The 24,169-nt window shown below is 40.7% G+C and overlaps 1 protein-coding gene and 2 long non-coding RNA genes across 7 annotated transcripts in view; 2 read left to right on the top strand and 1 right to left on the bottom strand.

The window, feature by feature from the left end:
* Nucleotides 1–212: 212 nt before the first annotated feature.
* Nucleotides 213–23,655, bottom strand: BDKRB2 (bradykinin receptor B2). 4 transcript variants are annotated; one of them, XM_064142122.1, is made up of 4 exons: nucleotides 23,046–23,655; nucleotides 22,004–22,113; nucleotides 4,794–4,834; nucleotides 213–3,512 (listed from the first exon to the last, which is right to left on the bottom strand). In XM_064142122.1, the coding sequence occupies exon 4, from the start codon at nucleotides 3,508–3,510 to the stop codon at nucleotides 2,359–2,361; it is 1,152 nt and encodes a 383-aa protein (XP_063998192.1). In that variant the 5' UTR covers nucleotides 3,511–3,512; nucleotides 4,794–4,834; nucleotides 22,004–22,113; nucleotides 23,046–23,655; the 3' UTR covers nucleotides 213–2,358. The 4 variants fall into 4 exon arrangements, with proteins under 4 accessions (XP_063998192.1, XP_063998165.1, XP_063998182.1 ...); XM_064142095.1 differs by lacking the exon at nucleotides 4,794–4,834 and having other exon boundaries at nucleotides 23,046–23,651; XM_064142112.1 differs by lacking the exons at nucleotides 22,004–22,113; nucleotides 23,046–23,655 and adding an exon at nucleotides 21,614–21,918.
* On the top strand, nucleotides 19,891–21,127 carry LOC135180550 (uncharacterized). The gene is made up of 4 exons (XR_010304486.1): nucleotides 19,891–20,015; nucleotides 20,186–20,270; nucleotides 20,473–20,556; nucleotides 20,636–21,127. It is a non-coding gene; the product is annotated as an uncharacterized LOC135180550 (long non-coding RNA).
* LOC135174703 (uncharacterized) overlaps nucleotides 23,470–24,169 on the top strand; it is a 63,714-nt gene continuing 63,014 nt past the window's right edge. For both annotated transcript variants that reach the window (XR_010302060.1, XR_010302058.1), the window contains exon 1: nucleotides 23,470–23,850. This is a non-coding gene — a long non-coding RNA (uncharacterized LOC135174703). The remainder of the gene's footprint in view (nucleotides 23,851–24,169) is intronic.

The raw sequence follows: 24,169 nt of genomic DNA on the forward strand, positions 1-24,169 counted from the left end.
CTAACTTCTAAAGGGACTGAGAGTGGTCAGAACTGCTTAGAAATGGGCTCTGAAAACAAAGCTAACTCAGATCTTTAAAAATAGCTAAAATTTTGTGGTTTCAGATCACTTTTCATTGTACAACAGGAAGTGAAAGTACCTACCAGAGCTGCACTTCTGAGAAGTCCCTCCAGAGTAATGTGATAAGGGCTAGAGAAGAAAATGCCAGAAAATCTCATTTCTTAAAGTAGTTTATTTTCTGTTGTACATGCTCATTGCACAGCAAAATATCGTGTCTACATATTTACGTTAATTAAATTAATGTCACATTAATACAATAACAATTTTCTATTTTGCTTCTTGGTACCAAATACTCAAATATGTCTTCTATTGCCAATGAACAACAGAAGCATTTATGGCATAGGATTATACTGCATTATTAAAGAAAACCTATGGAAAATCCCTATAAATCATCCATAGTGATCTAAATCCCATAGGTTTTATAGCACATGCACACACTCCTAGAGCACGTTTGGGTTTAATTAGTTGAAGATTTCACATAAATTTTCCATCTTAAGTGGAACTTTTTTGCTCCATTCAAGCTCTGATGAGTAAAGACCACACACTTGTAGCCTATTTTTATCACCAAATTCCATTTCCCTTAGTGGTGTTAAGTATGTAACCTCAAGCACATTGAAAAGAACAAAGGCTCTACTAGTTTTGGAAGATTTTAGATCATCATCTCTCTTTCTGATCAAGGTTCCTAGAGAAAAAAAGGGAATACTGACAGTTCAGTACACTATGAGCTAATCTTCTATGTAAACTCAATTTAGATCGTAAATCCATTTCAACTGGGGGAAAAGTAAGCTTCTCTTAAAATCACTCAGATGACAAATGAAATGTAGGTTGTCTGAAAAGAACATTCTTTAATACTCAGAGATTTCAAGACTTGTATTAGCTTCAGTTAGATTTTTAAGACAGTTAGTTGATGCTCTCCTTCACATTCTTAGTTTTTTAAACTTGTGAGATTATACCAGCTGTCCTGCACTCTTCCATTTCCATTAAATAATGTTAAAAATATTAATTATGCTTTTTAAATATTAAAAACTAAGTCTCTGATCTGAGCTGCAGGTAAATGTAAGTAGCATTCACTTACTTCAAAAAGAGTCAGTGCTTTTACTTTGTTGCATAAGCAGTAAGGGATCTCCTGCTACAAAGAAAACTTAGCTAACTTCATACAGCTTTCCTTGTACTAGTGTTTCACTCTTTTTGAGGTACTTTCCATATATACAAGCTGATGTAAACCTGTAGCTAGCAGGGACAGAACAGCTGCAAAAAGGCAAGTGGAATCATAAAATCATAGAATTGTCAGGGTTGGAAAGGACCTCAGGGATCATCCAGTTCCAGCCCGCCTGCCATGGGCAGGGATATCTTCCACTAGATCAGGTTGCCCAGGGCAACATCCAGCTTGGTTTTAAAAACTTCCAGGGATGAGACTTCCACCACCTTCCTGGACAACCTCTTCCAGTGTCTCACCACCCTTACGGTGAAAAACTTCTTCCTAATGTCTAATCTAATTCTACCCTCCTCTAGCTTGGATCCATTCCCTCTAGTCCTAAAAAGTCCCTTACCAGCTTTTTTGTAGGCCCCCTTCAGATATTGAAAGGCCACAATAAGGTCTCCTTGGAACCTTCTTGTCTCCAAACTGAACAATCCCAACTGTCTCAGCCTGTCCTTATAGGAGAGGTGCTTCAGCCACCTTGTCCATCAAGCAGTCAAAATAGTTTTGGATGACTTAACACAAAAAGTAAAAGTACAGAAAATGGCCACACCTTAAAATCCAGTTGAATAATAGTCCCACAGGAAGGTGGTGGATTCCCCTACATTAAACAGCTCAACAGACTGTTGGGCCATCTGATTTAAACAATATTCTTGCCCTGAAAGGTTGCTCCTTTCCACCTTGGTATTCTATGAATCCATGAAAAACAAAGCATTTACCAGAGCTTACTCAAAAACAAGCACCTCCTATCAAAACTCTAGTTAAACAGACTGTATGGGTACCATAATAGTTGCACAATCTTCACAATAGCTTCTCTACTGGGGCTCTAATCAGAGAACTGTATGTACATCTATGTACACCTTAGAAGTGCAATTGCATTAAATATTATTCAGTCATGGAAATATGCTACAAAGTAGGATTCAATCATGGGAAGAGTCCAAAAACTGTATCCAAAAATCAGGTCTTTGTATGGAGCTGCCTTCAAGATCAAATTGTTGGTTTCCCCAGAATGGTGTTTATTCTGTGAACCAGTAGCACATGGATATTAGTGGAGACTGATATGTTAGAAGGCTTTTTTTCCCTGCAATGAATGTATTGTGCTATCGTGGTAACTGGAAAATAGACATAGACTTTTTCCTTGCGTAGTCACTTGAAATGGAAGTTTTTAAAGTGTCCAGGGAGTTTTCCATCTGCACAGACTGTGATCTTCTGTACCTCTTTGGGAACAAGCCCTTGCAGAATTCCACAGCCTTCTTCTGGAAGTGCTTTCCAACAATTACATACAGGACTGGGTTCAGGCAGCTGTTGCTACAGGCACAGTATACAGCTATCTGTGTCGCTATGTCATTGATTTCTTCCAAGCATTTTAAAGTAGGTAAAAAGTAACAGATTGTGTCAATGAGTGTGCTGATCTGGAATGGAAGCCAACAAACAATGAACAGCAAGAGCACAGCAAGGACCAGCATAGTGGCTTTCCTCTCTGTCTGGACAAACTTCAGTTTTTGTAGCTCATTGCTGCGTAAGGTTTTGATGATTTGGGTAGTGCAATAGGTAATGACACAGAGTGGGATCACAAAGCCCACAATATTCAGCAAGCCATTGTTTGCAGGATGCCAGTAGGGGGCTGGGTAAAGAAGAGAGCAGGCTGTGATATTGTATTCTGCAAAATATTGTAGATTTCGAAACACAATACTAGGTGAACATATGAGCAGTGCACAAGTCCACACCACAAAGCTGTTCCATTTAGCACAGACAGTTCGTCGCATCCGTCCAAGAGACATGGTTTTCACCAAGGCCAGATAGCGATCGATGCTCACTAGTGTCAGGAAATAAATGCTAGCATATAAATTCATATGGCTCATTACATTGACAGCTTTACAAAGGAATAGGCCAAAAGGCCAGTGGAACATATTAGAAATATTAATGGCCCAGAAAGGCAAGGCACAGACTAACATCAGGTCAGCAACTGCCATGTTTGCTAGGTAAATTTCAGCCACTGTGCAACGACTTTTGTGGAAACACAGGACAATGAGGACAAAGCAATTTTCTATTGCCCCCAGAATAAATATAAACCAGAGGAATCCAGGCTGAAAATTATGCAGCCATTGCCACAGATCTGAATTAATACATTCATATTTATTTGGCTGATGCACTTCTGAATGATTATGAACATTTCCTGGGCTGACTGTGAACTCCTGGGTGGCCATGACGTTGTAGAGTTGTGTAACATTTTCAGTTGTGATGGAAACCATTCCTGTGTAGAGGAAAAGAAAAAAGGTGACATGAGATTGCTACATCTAACTTATTGCTGCAAAAGACCAACTTAAAAAAGAAAAAGCTGGGTCTGCTTTTCCTACTGTCCTAAAAAGCATGGCTTTGAACAGGGTTACAGTACAGTTCTCTAGGTTGCTTTCTCGTAGGCAACCTGCATGCCTGCAGAGAGTTTCACAGAACTAATTACTAAGAACTGCATGGACCAATTTTAAGTGGATGAGATAGAGGGGATAAAGCAACATCAAACATCATAACCAATAGGTTAACTGGAGAGAACCTTTACCAGACTTTATTCATGAGAAAAAAAGCTGTGGCAAATATTTTTCAATTCTTTGAGATTTATTGCTTTTTTTTTTTCTCTTCTCATATTTATGCATCAATGGGCATAGCTTCCTAAAATATAAGAAGTGCTAATTTGCACTGAGAAAGCTGCAGGAGCAAGGACAAATATTTGCAAGCAGTATGATTCTTGGCTTCTCAGAGGAATCACTTTTGTATTTCTATCTCTGTGCCACAATCTCTTCCTGCAAGCAAGTCACAGAAAATATTAATGGCCCAACTTTTGTGAGGAAGTCTGGGGCTACTAGGTCTGCAGTGCATGAGTTGGCAGATTGGCAAAGATGGCTACTAAATCATGGAATCATAGAATCAATCAGCTTGGAAGAGACCTCCAAGATCATCCAGTCCAACCTAGCACCCAGCCATAGCCAGTCAACTAGACCATGGCACTAAGTGCCTCATCCAGGCTTTTCTTGAACACCTCCAGGGACGGTGACTCCACCACCTCCCTGGGCAGCCCATTCCAACGGCAAACCACTCCTAGAACTTCCTCCTAACATCCAGTCTATACCTTCCCTGGCACAACTTGAGACTGTGTCCCCTTGTTCTGTTGCTTGTTGCCTGGGAGAAGAGACCAACCCCACCTGGCTACAGCCTCCCTTCAGGTAGATGCAGAGACGTCAATGAGGTCAGGTCTGAGCCTCCTCTTCTCCAGGCTAAAGAACCCCAGCTCCCTCAGCCTCTCCTCATAATGTTAAATAATGCCTCAGATAGTCATACTTTTCTCTAAATAATATCTGTACAGCAAAGCCTGCTCTGGCAGTGGGGTTGGACTCGATGATCCCCTTGGGTCCCTTCCAACCCCTAACATCCTGTTATCCTGTAACTTCGCCTTCTGGCAGTGTGGAGGGAGGGGTTTCTGAGCTGCCATGTGATGTTTTGGCCTGTTGAAGCCTCATTTCTACATGTATGCATTATTTACCTTTCTAATCTTTATGTAGCTTCAGTTATCTCTTTAGATAGCTAGAAAAGAAAAAAATAAAAGCATGAACAGAGATATCTGGAAGCAGAAGCAGAGATATTAAGTCAGTAAAGCAAGAATGATGCACAGGAAATTAAAATTGAAATCTACATTCATGGACAACTTAGTCTGACATAGCAACAGGAAGTTTTGCCTCTCTTTTCAACAGAAAACCTATGGGGCTGCATTCAATGTGTATAGAGGTGACAAAATATTCTGTGATTTTGAGGCAAAGTGGCAACCAGATGTTTAGAAAGCAATTCAGGTGTTTGGAATAGGGGCATTTTGAAAAGTGCATGGAGTTTTGGAAGTACCTAGAGACAGCAGGGGCTCCACTGAACCTTGCTGTTGGCACTGAGGTTAAAGGGTGAAACTCTATACTAACTCCACTAGCAGATCTTTGTGCTTAATAGAGCATTACAGGCAGTACAAACCAGAGCATTATAACTGTAAAATGAAATACAAAATTCTAGTAAAGGAAGATAAGAAAGGGAGGCTCCTGGTGCTTTGCTTTTTAAAACAGTCCAAGTTTTAAGAGACAAAAAAGAGAAGCTGTTGATTTCTTATAAAATAACTGCTTAAAATAGGCGTTCCCTATTTTTAAAGTATTTGAAGTGAATAAGAATTTGCTGCAGTACCCAATGAATTGGACCTTAGCTTAGTGCTGTTTTCAAGGAAAACACCTGCTTCTTGTCTCTTGGGAGGATAGGTATGCCATGTCAAGCTCTGTGACACATTGGCAGGAGCTGAAACAAATGAGCTAGAGGCAAATTGTTTTGGTTTATTGTTTAATATTTCTCCTCACAAAAGGTATTATCTATAGGTAAAATAACAGGGGGGAAATCAAATGTGCCTCCACACACTAATTTTTTTCAGACTTTCTGACCCTTTAAAAATCTGCATGTTGATAACCACTTCTGCATTCCAGAGAACTCTCTATTCCTCAAAATTAAAAACCATCTATATTTTAGCCTTTTGTATCTCACTGAAATGAAACATAATCTAGAAATGTCCAGCAAGAAATAAGTTTTACAACAAACCACTTTTCTTGCAGAAATATTTCTTCTCCTTCTCTGAAGTATAGAGGAAAAACAACTCACATTTAGACAGAAATGTAGTGCCCCACAATCATCTATCATTCCTAGTGTAATATTTGTAAGTGCCACGTATCATTGTACTATTCATGAGTGGTAACTTTACTGAGACTAATTCACAAATGTAAGTGGATTCAGCCTCTCAGAAGTATTCTTCCTGTGAAAATTTCTGAGATGAGCTACATGACTTAGTCCCCAATATGCAGCTAAACAGAGAACTTGGACACGCCGGACACCTCTTAAAACAAGGGCCTGTAGAGATTTAATTCCTGTGATGTTACATGTGCTAGCTTGTGTAGTTGTTCATAGAATCATAGAATCAACCAGGTTGGAAGAGACCTCCAACATCATCCAGTCCAACCTATCCCCCAGCCCTAGCCAGTCAACTAGACCATGGCACTAAGTGCCTCATCCAGTCTTTTCTTGAACACCTCCAGGGATGGTGACTCCACCACCTCCCCGGGCAGCCCATTCCAATGCCAATCACTCTCTCTGGCAAGAACTTCCTCCTAATATCCAGCCTATACTTCCCCTGGCACAACTTGAGACTGTGTCCCCTTGTTCTATTGCTGGTTGCCTGGGAGAATAGACCAACTCCCACCTGGCTACAACCTCCCTTCAGGTAGTTGTAGACAGCAATGAGGTCACCCCTCAGCCTCCTCTTCTCCAGGCTAAACAACACCAGCTCCCTCAGTCTCTCCTCATAGGGTTTATGTTCCAGACCCTTCACCAGCTTTGTTGCCCTTCTCTGGACACGTTCCAGCACCTCAACATCTCTCTTGAATTGAGTAGCCCAGAACTGGACACAGTACTCAAGGTGTGGCCTGACCAGTGCTGAGTACAGGGGAAGAATAACCTCCCTTGTCCTACTGGCCACACTGTTCCTGATGCAGTCCAGGATGCCATTGGCTATCTTGGCCACCTGGGCACACTGCTGGCTCATCTTCAGCTTACTATCTATCAGTACCCCCAGGGTCCCTTTCTTCCCTGTAGCGCTGCTTGGGGTTATTGTGGCCAAAGTGCAGAACTTTGCACTTGGCCTTGTTAAATCTCATCCCTTTAGCCTCTGCCCACCCATCCAGCCTGTCCAGGTCCCTCTGCAGGGCTCTCCTACCTTCCAACAGATCAACACCTGCTCCTAGCTTGGTGTCATCTGCAAACTCACTTCTTGGCCTTTTGGCTAAGATCAAGTGCAGTGTAGTGTTCTTTGGAGCTGTGTAATTCCTATTCTATGGGAACCTTTGAGAGATCCTAGATTTCATAAATACCTCATAAAATAGTTGCCACTGGTGATACACTGTAGGAGAAAACTCCTCCTGGAGAGAAAGGCTTATTGGAAGTTTTGTTGCATTAAAAAGAGAAGAGTATAAGAAAATGAATAATGAAAAATGCCAAATTGCTTGAAAACTGTTCTAGTGTTGGTTTGAGGCATATCCTAGAAAGTCATAGATTGGAAAAGAAACTAAATGTGAGGGTAAATTCCTCAGCTGATTTTTCATGGTCAACCTCCTGCTAACATTTGAGAGTTTGACAATAAATGGAGTCTGTAACTGTGAAACCACTAAGAACTGAAAATCTGATACATAAAAAACTCTATAGCTAGTAAGGTGCTTACAGCAGCAATTCCCTAAGTTAAACTTAGACCTCAATGACTGGCTTAAAGTTTTGTTTTCCTGGTGATTTCTATTTTGTTAGTGTTGTACAGATCTTTCCTTCCTTTTTTAGTACATGATGGATTAAAAAACACAGTAGAACTTCCTGTACTTTGTTCAGCAGTGTTTACCATTGTAGTTCATGAGTTGAGAAGGGTGAATTAACAAAACAGCTATCAAACTACTCAGAAAGCAGAGAAAATCACAACTTTTCTCCCACTTCCAGCACAAACTTCAATTTCTACTGTTCAAACACCTCTGAGAAAACTTAAACTGTTCTGATTTACTGAGATTTTTGCTTTTTCTCCATCCCCAGTTATCTCAATGTGGAATATGTCTACAAAGAGATTAAACACATGATGCTCTCAAATCAAAGTGTTAAACAAGCACATCTAAGTGTTAAACAAGCACACTCACCCAAATGAGTTCTTTCTTGAGAACTCTTTTGTGGGAAATACGGTTGGTCATCATCATCCAAGACTCAGTCCACACTTCAGGTTCAGGTCTGGGCTACGTGACTCACAGACTGCCCTTTCAGAGATAGAGTGAGCCCTATCATGTCTGTACACATGGTTATCACACACCTCTGTGTCTTATCAATGTTCTTCCCATGTATATGATATCAGGTCAGCCCAGCTTGGGACACCGGTATCTTGGGCTTTTTTAACAGCATTTGCTTTCAGGAAGCTCTGAGTGTATGTAGTGGAGCTTAGAGTCCACCTGCTGCAGTGTCTGTCTTCTGTTCTTTTGGGGTTTGTTCACTTGATGTTCATATTTGGTTCAAAATGATGTTTTGCATTTCATTCTTGGTAAAGGGTTAAAAGGCCAAACTTGGAAAATGACATCAAACTTTCCTCTTCCTTTTTTCAAGGTGTTTGCTACTTTTGAAGACAAGCACTAGCTTACAACAATAACACAGTCAGGAATGCTGCTAATTCACCATGAATGCACTGGTTTAAGATTCTCACTCAGCTCAGCTTTCAGGATGAGTGTCTGCCTTTTTCAAAACCACAAGCAAAGGAGATACTGACAAAAATGAAGAGACAAAGACTGCAGATGTAGATCAGGGACCCTTGCAAATTTGCAGAGCAAAGGGAGTGTGTCTGTACTGTCTGAGACCTTGATTATTGCTAGGTAGAATCACAGAATCAATCAGATTGGAAGAGACCTCCGAGATCATCCAGTCCAACCTAGCACCCAGCCCTAGCCAGTCAACTAGACCATGGCACTAAGTGCCTCATCCAGGCTTTTCTTGAACGCCTCCAAGGACAGTGACATTCCAATGCCAATCACTCTCTCTGGCAACAATTTTCTCCTAACATCCAGCCTATACCTCCCCTGGCACAACTTGAGACTGTGTCCCCTTGTTCTATTGCTTGTTGCCTGGCAGAAGAGACCAACCCCCACCTGGCTACAGCCTCCCTTCAGGTAGCTGCAGACATCAATGAGGTCACCCCTGAACCTCCTCTTCTCCTGGCTAAACAACCCCAGCTCCCTCAGCCTCTCCTCATAGGGCTTGGTAGAGGGAAGTAAAGGAGGACAACACACTTGGTTTGCAGTATAGCATAAATAAACCCAGATCTTGATCTTATTTGCTTAGACTCACAAAACTCACTAGTTCTGTCATCAGCTCAAAGGTCTTCTGCCAATAGGGGCAATGATCAGATAATGTTTTGGTCACATTTTTCATCTTTACAGAGTTTGTACTCAACACTGGATCTCCTGCGGAAAAGTTGATAATCTGCTAGTTTTTCCTATCTGGCTTATCACCACTTAACCTTGCAAACAGTGATGAATGGGAGCAAGCACATTTGTACAGGAAGAGAAGAAGCTAAAGCTCTGACTGGAGTGAAAATAACATGCTTTGACACCAGGAACAACACAAGGCTCCCTGTCAGATGGCAGTTGCTGCTGGGAAAGCCTGAAGCCTTGTCCCAGGGCTGAAATCTTGCATGTTCCTTAACCCTCTTGCCCTCCTGATGTCTATCTACAAAGCTGAATGATCACAACTCACACAGCTAACTGAAGTATGTGGACAAATGAGGAGACTATAAACTTCCTGAGTTTTGTGATATGACATGTAGATTTATCAAGTTGGAACAGGATCAGAGGAGGTTGTATCCTCTTCCACGAGCACTGCAGGCACCACAGAAATTCTCTGTTGTAGACAAAGGATTGCTGTACTCCATCACCACTGCAAAATTCAGAGAGCTTAACACTATGGTGTTGTTGGACCACTTTAAAATCCATTGCATAAACCTGATGTCATGTAAAATGGCAGGTCTCATGGTTTCACACAGTACAATGCATCTCTCAAGTGACAGACAATACCTTAAGCCCAGTGAATAGCTAAGGGAACCTGTTCCCATTGATAAAGAAAAAAAATACATCAAAATTGTATGTAGAATATCTTGTGCAGCTAGATTATATTCTTTGTTAAAGTAAGAATTTCCTGCTTTAGAAAATAACCTTTCCTGAAGCCCAGATAAAACAAAAGTACTGCAGCTACCATGCTGAAAACAGTTAATTTGGAGAAGAAATAGGTGACATTTTCAACTGGCTAATGGCAATTTTTAACAAGTGGGCTAGAGAAAATATTCTTAGAGTAGGTTCTCAGCAATGGTCTCGTGGTCCAACTAAGTAGTTTCATGTTTGTTCTCATTATAGGAGAGCACAGATTAAGTGTGTCAGTGACATATAATGCTTGATATACTTGTTGCAGAGAACAATGGAAATATCTTGCAGAAATTACTGGACAATATTAATAGAGCAACAGAGGTGGAGTAAATAACATGATAAAACTCTGAGTCCTGAAGCACTTCTGTTTGCCAGGTAGTAGTAACTGATTCTTGCTGTAGTGGAGTCCCAGGAGAGCTGTTCATGTGCACACAAATCTCCACTTAAGGCTGTCTCACTGCTATGCATGTGAACCTCCTCTAAAACTTTGCTATTTGTTGTTTTACTCTGTGTGGCCTCTCCAGCTCAATTTAGCCACCCCTTCTTAGCACTTGAAATGCTGCTGTTTTTCCCTGGGTATCAGCTCTAAATTCTTATGACTAGGCAAAATGAAAAGGTCTAATGGCCAAACAGTATTTGCCTGTGTTGCTCCTTTTGTGCATTAAACACTTAAGGGAGAGGATGAACTGGCTCTGTGCCCTGAAAGCACTTTACTTCTAGTGCCCTGAGAACACTGTAACAGACGTTCAGGAAAAAAAAGTCAGAGATTTGCCATCTCCAATGCCTCCAATCACTATCATGTGAGGGGTATTTGCAACAATGCAGATCACCTTCCACATGTTCACCACTGGCTTTCATAAGTGTGGCCTTTGAGAAAAAGCCCATCTGCTTCCGATAACAAAAACTAGAAGCCCATAGTATGTGTGGCTGACTGGTTTCAGTCCCACAGTCTAATATCTATTTCTTTGACAGCTGCTGATTTGCCCATTTCTTATCACACAAGTAGCTGATTATTTTACTCTAGAGTTGAATAAGTCTGTGTTGGATTTTGGGGAAACATGAATTATGTTCTAAACTGCTAGATGACTTCTGCAAAAGATATTTGCAACTACCAAGACATCTCTGCCAGCAGCTGGAAGTGGTTCAGTCAGTACTACTTTTTCTATAGCAGAGCCACAATCATGGCTCTGAGCAAGCATAGGAGTCCTTTATGCTGAGGGCATTGCAGTAAGAATCTGTCCTCTCTATAAATTAGTAATAATGCCTTGTGTTGTCTTAATGCCTTCCACCAAGGGAATATATGAATGGCTTCACTAAGTAATAGTGCAGTTTGCAAACAGCACATGGGACTCTGATAACAGAATAGACTAGAAAGTATGATTAACTGTATAAGGTTCAAGTGAAATTACAGCTTTCACTTCAAGCAAGTAGAACTCAGAGGAGATGATGTTTATCCAAGTTGTTCAAGTCATCACCTTTAGCACACAGTCTGATCTCTGTACCTCTGACAACAGCTGTAGGCATATTGCAAAATCCATGTTAAATTGTAAACTTAGACCTCAAACTCCTGGAATTTTTTCTTATGGAGCATCCCAGTGAACTATCTATAGCATCATGGATTTGTGGCATGGAAAGCAACAAAGCATGACATGATATTCATTGTCTAGATGACAAGTTGTCTTTATCCTAAAGAATCTGTGGCTTGGTTTTGTTTTGTTTTTAATTTCATACTCTTTTAAGAACTTCTAAAAGTAGAGCATGGTGGCACAAACACTGACAAGTTCAAGTCCAGAATGTGCTTCACTTCTTAAATGGTATGTTTCAGAAAGCTGTTTTGCTTTGCCCTTCCTAGGTCAAACACAACCTGCTACACTGTTCTTGAGCAGCTGGGACAGTCATTTCATATTATTCTCACGTATCAGCTCCTGAATTAGCCACTACACAAAACATTTGCAGTTGGAAAGAGGTCAGTGTACAGATAACACAAATCATTATAGTATGTATATCACAGAGCAAAGCCCAAGACATATTGCAAATGGTTTGGAAGTCCCTTCCAACCTAGTTGATTCTATGATGTGTGTATGTGCACACCTATAGCCAACTTCAGATTGTATTGCAATGACCTCAATAGTTAGAGCAGCTCAAGAGTGGGTATACATCCAAATTAGGCCTGTTTTCCTACTGAAAATGCAAGGGAACTCTAATGACAACTATTCTCAAGCAGGAATACATCATGTTTCTGCTGGAAGAACCAAGTATTCAATACAGGCTCTTAGGGATTTGGTGATTAAATTGTACAAACATTGACGCAGCTTTCAACACGGAGAGGTCTGGAAGGCTCAGGACACTTCTCCAACTAAGAATTGGTGTGATTTACAGCTCCGATTTACAATAGCCATTGTTTGAATTAAGAGGTCATTTTTGCCTATTCATCTTCTGCCAATGTTCTGAAATGAAACTGTGTATTAATTTATTGTCATTGTTTTGTCAGTATTGGGAGATGTCAGAGACTATCTGGTGCAGATAATTTGTTTTTCAGTCTCTATATATGGAATTTGAGCTGTGGTGTTCACCAAGAAGATATGACCATTTGTACTTTCAGAGTATCAGAGCAACTGAAGAAAAAAACCACAACAACCAAACAAAAAAAAGAAACAAACCTCAAACATGGCAAGGATTTAAAGGGACAGATTCCTTTAGTATATGCCACAGTTCCTTCAAAAACCTATCATATTCAAAACTAGCAAAACCCAAAGATCCTTTAAAGACTGAGCAGTCACATAGTGCTGGGTTGTCACAGGGTGGCTCTGCAGACTGAGGCAGGGTCAGAGACCTTTTCCTTTCTGCACACTGGCAATAGTTAATGGCTGACACTTTCTGGTGCCTCCCACATATTGCTATGGCTATGTAGGAGATATTTTACACAATGTTGGAGGAGGAGAATTTTCCTTTCCTACCAAAATGAACAGAAACTTTGTGGATAAATTGATTTTGAAAGAAAGATTTTTCATGATAGATTTGGAGAATTTAACAGAAAATATTGTAAAGATGCCTTTTCTGATCCTGAACAACGTAGGGGACATACTGACTTCTAACAGCTTGGCAGGAGATCCAGACTGACTATTGTTCTGTCTAGCTGACAAAATGCTTTCTTATCTTTATAAAGTAGAGCTGCTCCAAAAAAGACAGAATGGGAGCCCAGCTCACCACAGCTTATCCCCCAGGCACTTGCTTAAGATGGAGGATGCCTCATTCAAAATCTCTAGTCTGTGTTACCCATTCCCAGATAGATATCTCCTCTGTGTGCCCATGTGCTCTGTGTTTTGATTCCTTGTTTATGTCCAAAATGTCAAGGGTCTTTAATTCTAGGCAGGACTTTCACTTCTCACTTCTGCCCTTCCCGATTTTTCTGCGAAACAGAAACTTTATCTTCTGACCTGCTTTGCTAATTTTGAAAAATGGTCTGATTTAAGTTAATCATGTCACTGCTGTACTTGTGTGCCATCACTTTTGCAAGTTCTGTAGAGGACAAAGCACTGGGTAGAATTGCACATGACAGTTCTCCATAGCAGGCAGCAAAGGCCCATGGCAAGATGTCAGAGGACGAACAAGTGACGAGGAAATGAGCAGATGTGAATTCCGGAAGGGAACATAATGTTAGGGAAAGCAAACAGAGAAGAAATGTGGAAGGGAGAAAGGAAGGTTGGTTTAGTTTCTCAAGTGGGAAAAGGATTCCAAAATAAATGATGATTAAGGATTCCTACATGACTTTGGTATATTACAAAGTTATGTAAAATTGACATGGAGTTTAATGTAAGATGTTATAAAACTTGGATAGTTTACACAGGCAGGATGCTTATTGTACCCAGTGTGCTGGTTTGAGGCTAACTGGAATATTTTACTGAGAGAAATTAAATCCTTAGCTGTGAGAAGAAAGAAAAAAAACAACAGTACTCTATATCATTCATTTTTCTGCTGAGAAACACAACTAGTCAAAATAGAGATAAAACACTCACTTCTCACACACTGCTCAGCTCTCAGTTCTGCTTCTTCTTTCTGGCAGTCTGGTCTCTGTGATTGCTCTGCCTTAACTCTTTAATCTGACCTAACCTTTTTTTTCCTCTAACCTCCTTGTCATCTTTTTGACATCTCACCTCAGATTTATCACGTGAGATATATGTGGGTTGATTTGGTTATTTCTGAAGGGAGGATAATAGGGGATGTAGGGGTGTGTGTGGAGGAGTTTTGGGTCAGGAGCTTTCCTGGCAATCTGATTGGTAGGGGAAGGGTATTGTGTTTCTGTATTACTTTTAACTTGTATATAACTGTAAATAGTGTGTACATATATGGCTGTATATTGTGCTAAGCTGTAAATATAGCTTCATTCCTTAACTTCCAGCCAGCTGAGTCTAGTCTGGGTGGTTTTCTTAAGTGTGGCAGGATGGGTAATTCCCAAACCATCACATCCTGCTTTAAAATAGTCAAAAAATTGGAATTTTTCTATTCTCTATTTAAAGACCATTTGAACTTTCATTTATCCTGTGTAAAACCTTATTAATATGTTCAATTTAATCCTTTAAAAAAAAACAAATAAATAAACACCACCACCACCTCCCCCCCAGAGAAAACAACCAACAAATCCCAAACCAACCAAAAGAAACCCCACAAGTGTGCAATGGAAACTGTGCACACAGTAAAACTATCGGTGGTGGTACATGATGCAAAGTGTAGCTGAATGAAATTCCAGTTTTTTACATTCTACAGTGAGCTGTAAGGGCAATTTGAACACCATCTATTGTAGAAGAAAATAAATGACTGCCTCCTTAAATCTCAAGAAAAGACTAACATTTCCAAAACATTGCAGGAAACATCTACACAAAACTGACTCCACTACTCCACTTTGCTGCTTCTACTTCTGTCTACTTCTGGAAAATATCCTTTTTGCTGAGTCTGCTAACTGGAATTTCTTGTCTTAAAAAACAAACAAACAAGAACCAACCAACCAAGTGAAAACCAAACAAATAAAAAGAAAAAAATTAAGAGATAAGTTTCTCAGAGGTATGTTGAAAACAAAAAAGTGAGAGAGCACACAGTTGTCTTATGCCTTCTATATCTGCTGTTTCTGGAAAAAAAAAAAAGTTATAAACCAAAACTTTTCTGAACAATATCCCAGCCATTCATAGATTCTATTCACAGCTGATGCATTATGACTATGGATGAGGGGATTGAGTCCAGCATCAGTAAGTTTGCAGATGACACCAAGCTAGGAGCAGGTGTTGATCTGTTGGAGGGTAGGAGAGCCCTGCAGAGGGACCTAGACAAGGCTGGATGGGTGGGCAGAGGCCAATGGGATGAGATTTAACAAGGCCAAGTGCAGGGTTCTGCACTTTGGCCACAACAACCCCAAGCAGCGCTACAGGCTGGGGACAGAGAGGCTGGAGAGCAGCCAGGAAGAAAGGGACCCTGGGGGTACTGGTAGATAGTAGCTGAACATGAGCCAGCAGCGTGTCCAGGTGGCCAAGATAGCAAATGGCATCCTAGAATCATAGAATCATAGAATCAACCAGGTTGGAAGAGACCTCCAAGATCATCGAGTCCAACCTATCACCCAGCCCTAGCCAGTCAACTAGACCATGGCACTGAGTGCCTCATCCAGTCTTTTCTTGAAGACCCCCAGGGACGGTGCCTCCACCACCTCCCTGGGCAGCCCATTCCAATGGGAAATCACTCTCTCTGTGAAGAACTTCTTCCTAACATCCAGCCTATACCTACCCTGGCACAACTTGAGACTGTGTCCCCTTGTTCTATTGCTGGTTACCTGGGAGAAGAGGCCAACCCCCACCTGGCTACAATGTCCCTTCAGGTAGTTGTAGACAGTAATAAGATCACCCCTGAGCCTCCTCTTCTCCAGGCTAAACAGGCCCAGTTCCCTCAACCTCTCCTCATAGGATTTGTGTTCCAGGCCCCTCACCAGCTTCGTTGCCCTTCTCTGGACATGTTCCAGTACCTCAACATCTTTCTTGAATTGAGGGGCCCAGAACTGGACACAGTACTCAAGGTGTGGCCTGACCAGTGCTGAGTACAGGGGAAGAATAACCTCCCTTGTCCTACTGGCCACACTGTTCCTGATGCAGGCCAGGATGCCATTGGCTCTCTTGGCCACCTGGGCACACTGCTGGCTCATCTTCAGCTTACTATCTATCAGTACCCCCAGGTCCCTTTCCTCCTGGCTGCTCTCCAGCCACTCAGTCCCCAGCCTATAGCGCTGCTTGGGGTTATTGTGGCCGAAGTGCAGAACCCTGCACTTGGCCTTGTTAAATCTCATCCCATTGGCCTCTGCCCACCCATCCAGCCTGTCCAGGTCCCTCTGCAGGGCTCTCCTACCTTCCAACAGATCAACACCTGCTCCTGGCCTGCATCAGGAATAATGTGGCTAGTAGGACGAGGGAGGTTATTCTTCCCCTGTACTCAACACTGGTCAGGCCACAGCTTGAGTACTGTGTCCAGTTCTGGGCCCTTCAATTCAAGAGAGATGTTGAGATACTGGAACATGTCCAGGTTGGAACAGTATCTTTTTTAAGATGAACTTGCAACTCTCAGATGAAGGGGAAAAAAGGTAAGAGTAGAGCTATTGAGAACATTTTATAAATCTGTGTCCTTTTTCTTGCAAATGGATTGTCTGTGCTCTTCATTACTTCACTTTATGACTTACTATAAATGTCTACACAGAATGAAGCTTGTTGTAAGATCACTTCTTTTGCTTGTTTATCTAAGATAGCCCCAGATCTTCATGACTTGGAAACTTTGACATTAACTGGAAGGGAAATAAAAGACCTTTCCCAGCAAAAGAGAAGACATAAAGAAATGCAGTATCTTTGATCTTAGTAGATGGGCACATCAGAAATGTCTGATGGAAATATTTGTTTTGTAAAAAGCCAAAGTCTGAGTACAGGGGAGGAACTGGTGGAGGCTCCTTGCAGAATTGTAATGGGTGGGACAGGGCTGTGTGAATAACAGTTATGCAGAGGAACATATTTTTTACATCTTTGACAAGATGATAATGAATCACTGTGTATGTTTGCAAGTATTTGTCTGTCTGTATCTGTTTATGTGTGTATAAAGACAGAGAATGAATTGCCACAATGAAAACATTTTCTGGTCACTTCTTGTGTCACAAATCATTTGCTTGTTGATTTACTGTTTATTCTGGGAGAAAGTTGTTTGTGTGTTTCCAGAGCTCAGCACTGGAAGAATGAGGCATAGCAAATGCCAATGAGAACAGCCATCTCTGAACTGGGCTTGAGGAGGTAAAGCTGGATCCTGCATGTGGGTTTGATTTAGATTACTCAGTCTAAAGAATTTAAATCCATCCTTGAGCTTGGATATGGAAGGCTGAGATGAGACCTTTGTAATAAACAACTGATAATGCTAGATGGGTTGTAAGATTCAGTGGCTGAGGTTCAGCACTGAGATAAAACTATATAGTTAAAAGGGTAAAATTTTACTTGGACCATATTTGTGTCCTGCAGCAAAGTCTATCTGCTGGTATCATTAAGAGAGCACCCACTACATAGGTTTCTTTCTTGTATCTCGATTTCATGACTAGGAAAAAAAGCCTTCCACAGACCTTTTACTCTGGGAATAGGAATCCAGAAAAAGGATGTGGCCATTATCATATTTGGTAAGCAGGTTATCAATGAGGAAATGTCTCATCCCTGCTAACACATCTATAAGACCCCATCTGCTATAAACTGTCATTGCTCTGCTGATGTGTATGGCACTGTGAGCATTCAATGCAGATGAAGACCTAGCCTATGCACTTAATTGTATCACTTTTTACACCCCTTCATCTGATTTTTGCTTAGTATGCTGTTTGCTCCAGTCTAGCAGGTAGGGCCTGGAGCATGGCTCTGCAGATATTGTCATACTGTCTGTGCTATACTGATGACTGGAGGCTTGGATGATAATCAAAGTGCAAAAGCTATGCAAGCACAAGGACAGGAATTGCCTTGAGGAGCATATCATCTAAGCAGAAGCCAAACAGAATACAGAGTGTGCAGAATACAATTTCTTATAGGGAAAGACTGCTGAAGATGAGGTGCATGAAGGTCTGAGCTAAAATCTAGTATCATATACTGCACTATCTCTTCCTACTTATGTGTCTAAGGATCAGGTCCCATCTTTGTACCACAAAGGCTTCACAGAGGCTTTTAATAAAAATGCTCAGGGGCCTGCCCAGCATTTGCAGGTAGTTTACCCTTCACATCAGGATAGTTGCTTGGATTATTGCTTTGTTCTGTGTGAGGACAGAAGGCACAGTTACCCTTCTGAAGGGGAATGTACTGCTGTTCTTTTGTGGCCCATGGGACTTCAGAGAAAAAAGCCTTTAAGCCAGTCAGCCAGGTGACAGGGAATCATTGCCATGGCAAAAGGACAGAGCACCTCCAGTGACATGGGGGTGTGGGTCCCAAAGAGCCAACAGTGTGTCCAGGTGTCCAAAAAGGCCAACACCATCCTGGCTTATATTAGAAATAGTGTGGCTAGCAGGACTAGAGAGTGATCCTCCACCAGTACTCAACACTGGTGAGACTGCATTTTGAATACTGTATTCTGTTTTAGACTCCTCCCTATAAGAAAGACATTGAGCATGTCTAAAGAAGGGTAAGGAATCTAGTAAAGGATGTAGAGCACAAGTTTTATCAGGACCAGCTGAAGAAAGAGGGGTTGTTAAGGCTGAGGGGGCAACCTCATTGTTGTCTACAACTACTCAACAGGATGTTGTAGAGTGGTGGGGACCAGCCTCTTTTCCCAAATAAAAAGTGATAGGACAAGAGGAAACAAACTCAAGGTGCACCAGGGAAGGTTTAGGCTGAATGTAAGGAAAAAATTCTTCACCAAAAGGGATATCAAGCATTTGAAGAGGCTGCCAAGGGAGTGGTTGATCACCTGCAGGTATTTAAAAGACATGCAAATGTGACACTTTTAAGGACATCCTTTAGTGGTGGTCTTGGCATTGCTGGTTAATGGCTGGGATTTGATGTTGATAAAGGTATTTTCTAACTTAAAATATACTATGATTCTATGACAGCTGCATTCTCTGCAAATTAGCCATAGCCTGAAGTCTATCTTTGTTTCCAATTTTTTCACCACTCTGGAATTCTTAGTGTGGAAAGCTCAGTACTAGAGGATCTGCAAACCCAGATGATTAGATTTGTTCGTAGGGATCATGAAAATCAGCCCAACCTTGCTGAATCAAGTTGAGGAGTTAGGATGCAGGAGAGGTAAATATAGCACAGCAGCAAAAATAAATCAACTCCATCCCCTCAGGGAATAGAGAGCCTTAAAACATTTTGCTGAAGTTTGATGTAACAGCTTTGCCACAATGCTTTGACTAGATTATCATCAGACTGAAGACATCATACTCTCAGCAGGCAACTTAGCTACTTCTGTTTTTCTGGTCTCTATCACGTTTTTGCCTATTTTCCAGTATTTGTCTCCTTAGTAGAATGTTGGAACAGGAGCAATGTCCCTTCATCCCACCACTGTAATGATCACTAGTGAGCACAACTTTGTCTATGTGAAGAGAGTAGCCTGCAGACTCTAAAGTGTTGCCATGGTGCTCCCATTCTCTGTGCATCCCCTTAATGGCTGAGCCTACATGCCCTACCACCTGCCTTAGGGCTGTCATGGTACAAAGATGCTCTGTCTTCTCACCAGCCCTGGTTAGGAGATGCAGAGAGAAACTGCTTCAACCATCTGCCCACCAGCTACTAGGTTTATGAGTCAGCACCCAAAGGCTCTACTGTAGGCTGTGATTTTTTTTTAGCAGCTCTTCATTCACTCTGGTTATAGAGGACTGACTAAGGAGAGCTTCTGTCTCCACTTTATAGTACCATGTTCCTTTGCAGCTGTGTATGGGCCAGTAAGAGACATAATTTTTCCGCTTGATGTGTGAAGTATGCTCAATACAAGAAAGAAAGGTAAGCCCTTAAGTAATGCAGGGGAAACTGAAATATATGGGCTACTGAGAGAGAGTTTTTTAAAATATGACTAACAATAGATCAAGGCTGTTTTGTGTGTGACTTAAAAACAGAGGTTTCAGCTAAATGGCATGTATTATCTCTTTTTTTTTCCACTTTATGTTGATCAGCATTGCTAAAGAGTTCAGGTGTACATCTGCTGCTGACTTTGTTACTGGGAGGAAATTTGGGTTGAAAGCAAAGTTCTGTTCTCTGGTGAGTACTCCTAAACTTGCAATGTGATTTTTTTTTCCAACTGTGACTTTTAAACCAGTGAGATTTGGGCTTTTCAGGGCTATTCACCTCCTTCTTTTCATGATGAATAGAATAACACTGATTAATTTTAAGCAGTGAATTTTAGAATCTCCATAATGGAAGTCCTAAAAATCTCACAAATTCCACTTGTTTTCTGTCTCAGAAAAGACTTCGGCTATTACCCAGCTGTGAGAATTGATTTAAGCTGTGTCCCAGTGCAATGATGAGATGTTTATTTCAAGAAGCTGTAAGTCAGAGGTTTTTTGTTGAATTGTCAGTACAAAATGTTCAGGTAAGTCTGAGTAACTCAGTTAATCTTGTTCTAGCACGCACGCGGCTCAGTGGAAAACCTGACAAAGACTTTCTGAAAGTGTCTCTGCTCTGGCTACTCTGAAGTCTTTATTAACTTGGGTATACTTATCCCTTCTCATTGCTTTTCCCCTATCCACACTGAAAACAAGACAAATATATTTGGAACTCTATGAATGATCCTAAAGCAAAAAGACATTTCTCTATTTTTTCTTAATGGTTGCACGTTCTCAGAGAACAGGAGACAAGATAAAAACCATATGAACAGTATTACTCAATATCCTGATAGTTCAGTCTTAGAGACTCTTCTGTAAAAACAGATACTTTTGTTTTTCCACAGTTAACCCTATTCTAGCTTATTAAAGAAAATATGTACAGCTGTTCAAGACAAAAGCATACCCTTGTCTGAGGAGATGTCATCTGTAAACTTACATACAGTGTATTAAACAAGGATTGTAATGACAGAACTGTTTTAACTCTGGGGTTTATGGCTATTTTGTTACTATTACACTAAGACAGATGTTTAGAATACTGAGTAATGGAAAGTGAATAGCCAGAAGCATAGCATGCATTTCAATCTCTGGTCTTTTTGCTACATGATCCTAATTACAATGCCAATTCTAAGCTTTCTTTGCTTTTATCAACATCTTATAAATCGTGCTCCTACTTCATTTTTTCATTTGGCTATAGAAGTTGGAAAGAAACTAATAAAGCAGCTTATAGGTCATCCAAAACTTTTCCTTTTGTAACACAAAAACAAGCTTTAAGAGTTTTAGTCTTTGCCATTCAATCAGGACAGGTGAGACAGATTAGCAGTGAAGTATACACACATACACATTTCCTGCCTCACAAAGTTTACAATAAAAACAATAAACAGAGAGGAAATTACCAGTATGTACAGAAAAAAGAAGTTAACTTTTAAAAGCTTCTGGTTTCTCCCTATTATTTTGGAGATAATTTCTCAGCCAAAACCAAAGCTAAGTGCCTGAACTTACCATTTCTTTATGAGATGAAAGAACAGGTACCCATGGTGTCATTAGAGCCTTGAAGTGTTCTTGAGACAGAAGAAATTCCCACCCTGCAGTAGCCCATACCCTGGATAGTTTCTGTGGCAGGTGAAAAGCCCTGTGCTTTTAATACGTTGGGTACTTTGAAATAAAGTCTTTTTCTGTGAACATTACAGCTCTGCCAAACCTGACCACTTACAAAATCACATTAGCAGTAATTGTTTTCCTCTGCTGTGTTCCTGAAACACTGATAACAATGAGGTCTTTTGTCACGGAACTGCAAAATAAGAATTCAAGAAGTGCTTTTCAAGAAGCAAAAAGTCATACTGAATTTAAATAATGAGAACTTTACATATTTACAGAAGTGGAAGCACATACCTTGACTGAAAATTCACTTCTAAGCAGGAGTGAAGTGCAACACGTCTCTGGGAACAGCCAAGCTCCTTCTGTTGTATGAATGAGCCTAACTTCTGGTTTTCTGCCCCTCCCTGAACAGAACAGAACAGACTCATCCCTCTGTTGATGACATCACATTCCTGGACTCTGTCCCATACTGTATTTTTAAAACAATGTTTGTCTATTATACCCAGTACAAGACCACTGATATTTGAATATGGGTGGCAAACCACACAAAGCCAGCAAAATATTGATGTGCTGCAGTGTGTGTATAAAACAGCCATGCGCTTGCACAACAGCTTCCAGAATTGTACCTGACCACGACTACACACACGTACACAGAGAAACACAATCTCGACTTGGGGGCATAGTTAAAACACCTTTTTGGTTTTTTAACTGGTGTTAGGCACAATCAGTAGCTAAACAAGGCAGCTTTCTGGAGGACTTGGATCTTTCAAACAGAAAAGATGAAATATGTCATTTACAATCTAATGTCCATGGGAAGTAGTGAACTGTTTCTGGAAGACATTGCTCTTCCTCAGCAGAAGTCTCTGGCTACTCAGTCTGCTAAGAACGAATACAAAATCCAGACGCCACTTAAAGATTTAAATTGGATCAAAGTTTCTTCAAGCTTAGGGATGAAGTCTCTATATGAAACAGAATTGTAGCCAAGAGGCAGAGCAAAGCCTTTTCTCCACTACATTTGCTTTAATTCTGTGTTGAAATAATTATCAGAGAACTAATTTTAGAGTGTTTGTAAGAGACGTAGCTGGGTTTCCTCAAATATTTATACAATTAAACTGAAATCTGAAATAGCAACTATGGTTGGAGAATTCCAGACAAAGGAAACATCTTCATCCAAAGAAGTGAACAGAGAGAACAGTCCACTCTCTCAGTTGCCCACAAAATACTACCTCTGAAAGACCTGAAAAAAACACTTGTCTGTATTGTGACTGATGACATTTACCAGGAGAACTATTTGCCTTCCACTCTTCTATTTATAGTTCTAGGGCAATGTTCTCACTTGCAGTTTTCTCTACAGGAATTTCCACCCATTTTTCTTTGCTTTCTCAGAATCTGTCATGGTAGCTGCTCAGTAAATTTTCCTTCTTTACTGCCACTAGTTGAGTCATGCTCTCCTATCAGCAACATTTCCTCCTGTTCCTCCTTTGCCTGCACTTAGGTCTAATTTGATTACATAATCACAGGACCCAAAGCTCAGAGAAGTTCATTCTGCATTTTCCTTTCAGTTCCCTTTTAAAATTCTTCTGTACCTGAAAAATGTAATACTGTGTCTAGCTTTTGTTTTTAGCTTGGACATGGATTTAGTAAAAACATAAATATTATTTTGCAAATGCAGCACAACACAACCCTGCTTTTATTTTAGGACACTTTTTATGTGTTCAGACGAGCGATTCTGCTGGCTCACTTGTAGTAATATAATAAAACATAACTACAGTCATGTTTACTCAGTTACACCTAAGAAATACAGACAACTTCTAGAAGAGTAGGTGAGGAGTGCTCTACAGCTTTTTCAGAAGGGTGAGACAGGTGTTGCCCGCAAGCAATCTGCTACGGAGACTTGCTGAAAGGGCAAACAAATGCTGGTAGTTATCTCAAAAGCTTTAGAGAGGCAAAGCTCTGCAAAAGAGAAACCATTAGTTGTTCAGGGATATAGGAAAGGTAGCAAACACTCAAGCCAGGCTTCACATGGAATTTAGTTACCTGGCTGTTTGTAATACTTAGTCAATATTCATATTTAGGTATCAGGGCGACAAGATGTGAAATCTTCAAAATCTTCACATAAAGCTGTGATAGCTCAAGCTTAGGTGAGTGAAATTTCCCCTTTCCTTCCTCTCCAAATTTTTTCCATTTTAGAGAAAATGGTTGTCTGGATGGATGCAGGATGGGAAACTCGTGACCTGTAAATGTGAAGGCTTTAATCAGTTGGGGTAATACGGGAAGGTTCTCACTCAGCATTTCTCTAGGAAACTGAGAGAATGCATCTGATTGTTGATTCTAGTAATTCAAGACAGCAAATATTGAGTAAAGAATAAATATAATGGGTGAACTGATTGCCTTGGTAGTTGTTCAGGACTTTTGCCAACATTTTCTAGGTGAGAAAAATATTAACTAGCGTTTTTACTG

Source organism: Pogoniulus pusillus, chromosome 1, assembly GCF_015220805.1.
Source record: "Pogoniulus pusillus isolate bPogPus1 chromosome 1, bPogPus1.pri, whole genome shotgun sequence".
Lineage (NCBI taxonomy): Eukaryota > Metazoa > Chordata > Aves > Piciformes > Lybiidae > Pogoniulus > Pogoniulus pusillus.

Bases quoted from the DNA above. Each gene is read 5' to 3' on its own strand.
- BDKRB2 (XM_064142122.1), bottom strand. From the start codon at position 3,510: ATGGTTTCCATCACAACTGAAAATGTTACACAACTCTACAACGTCATG.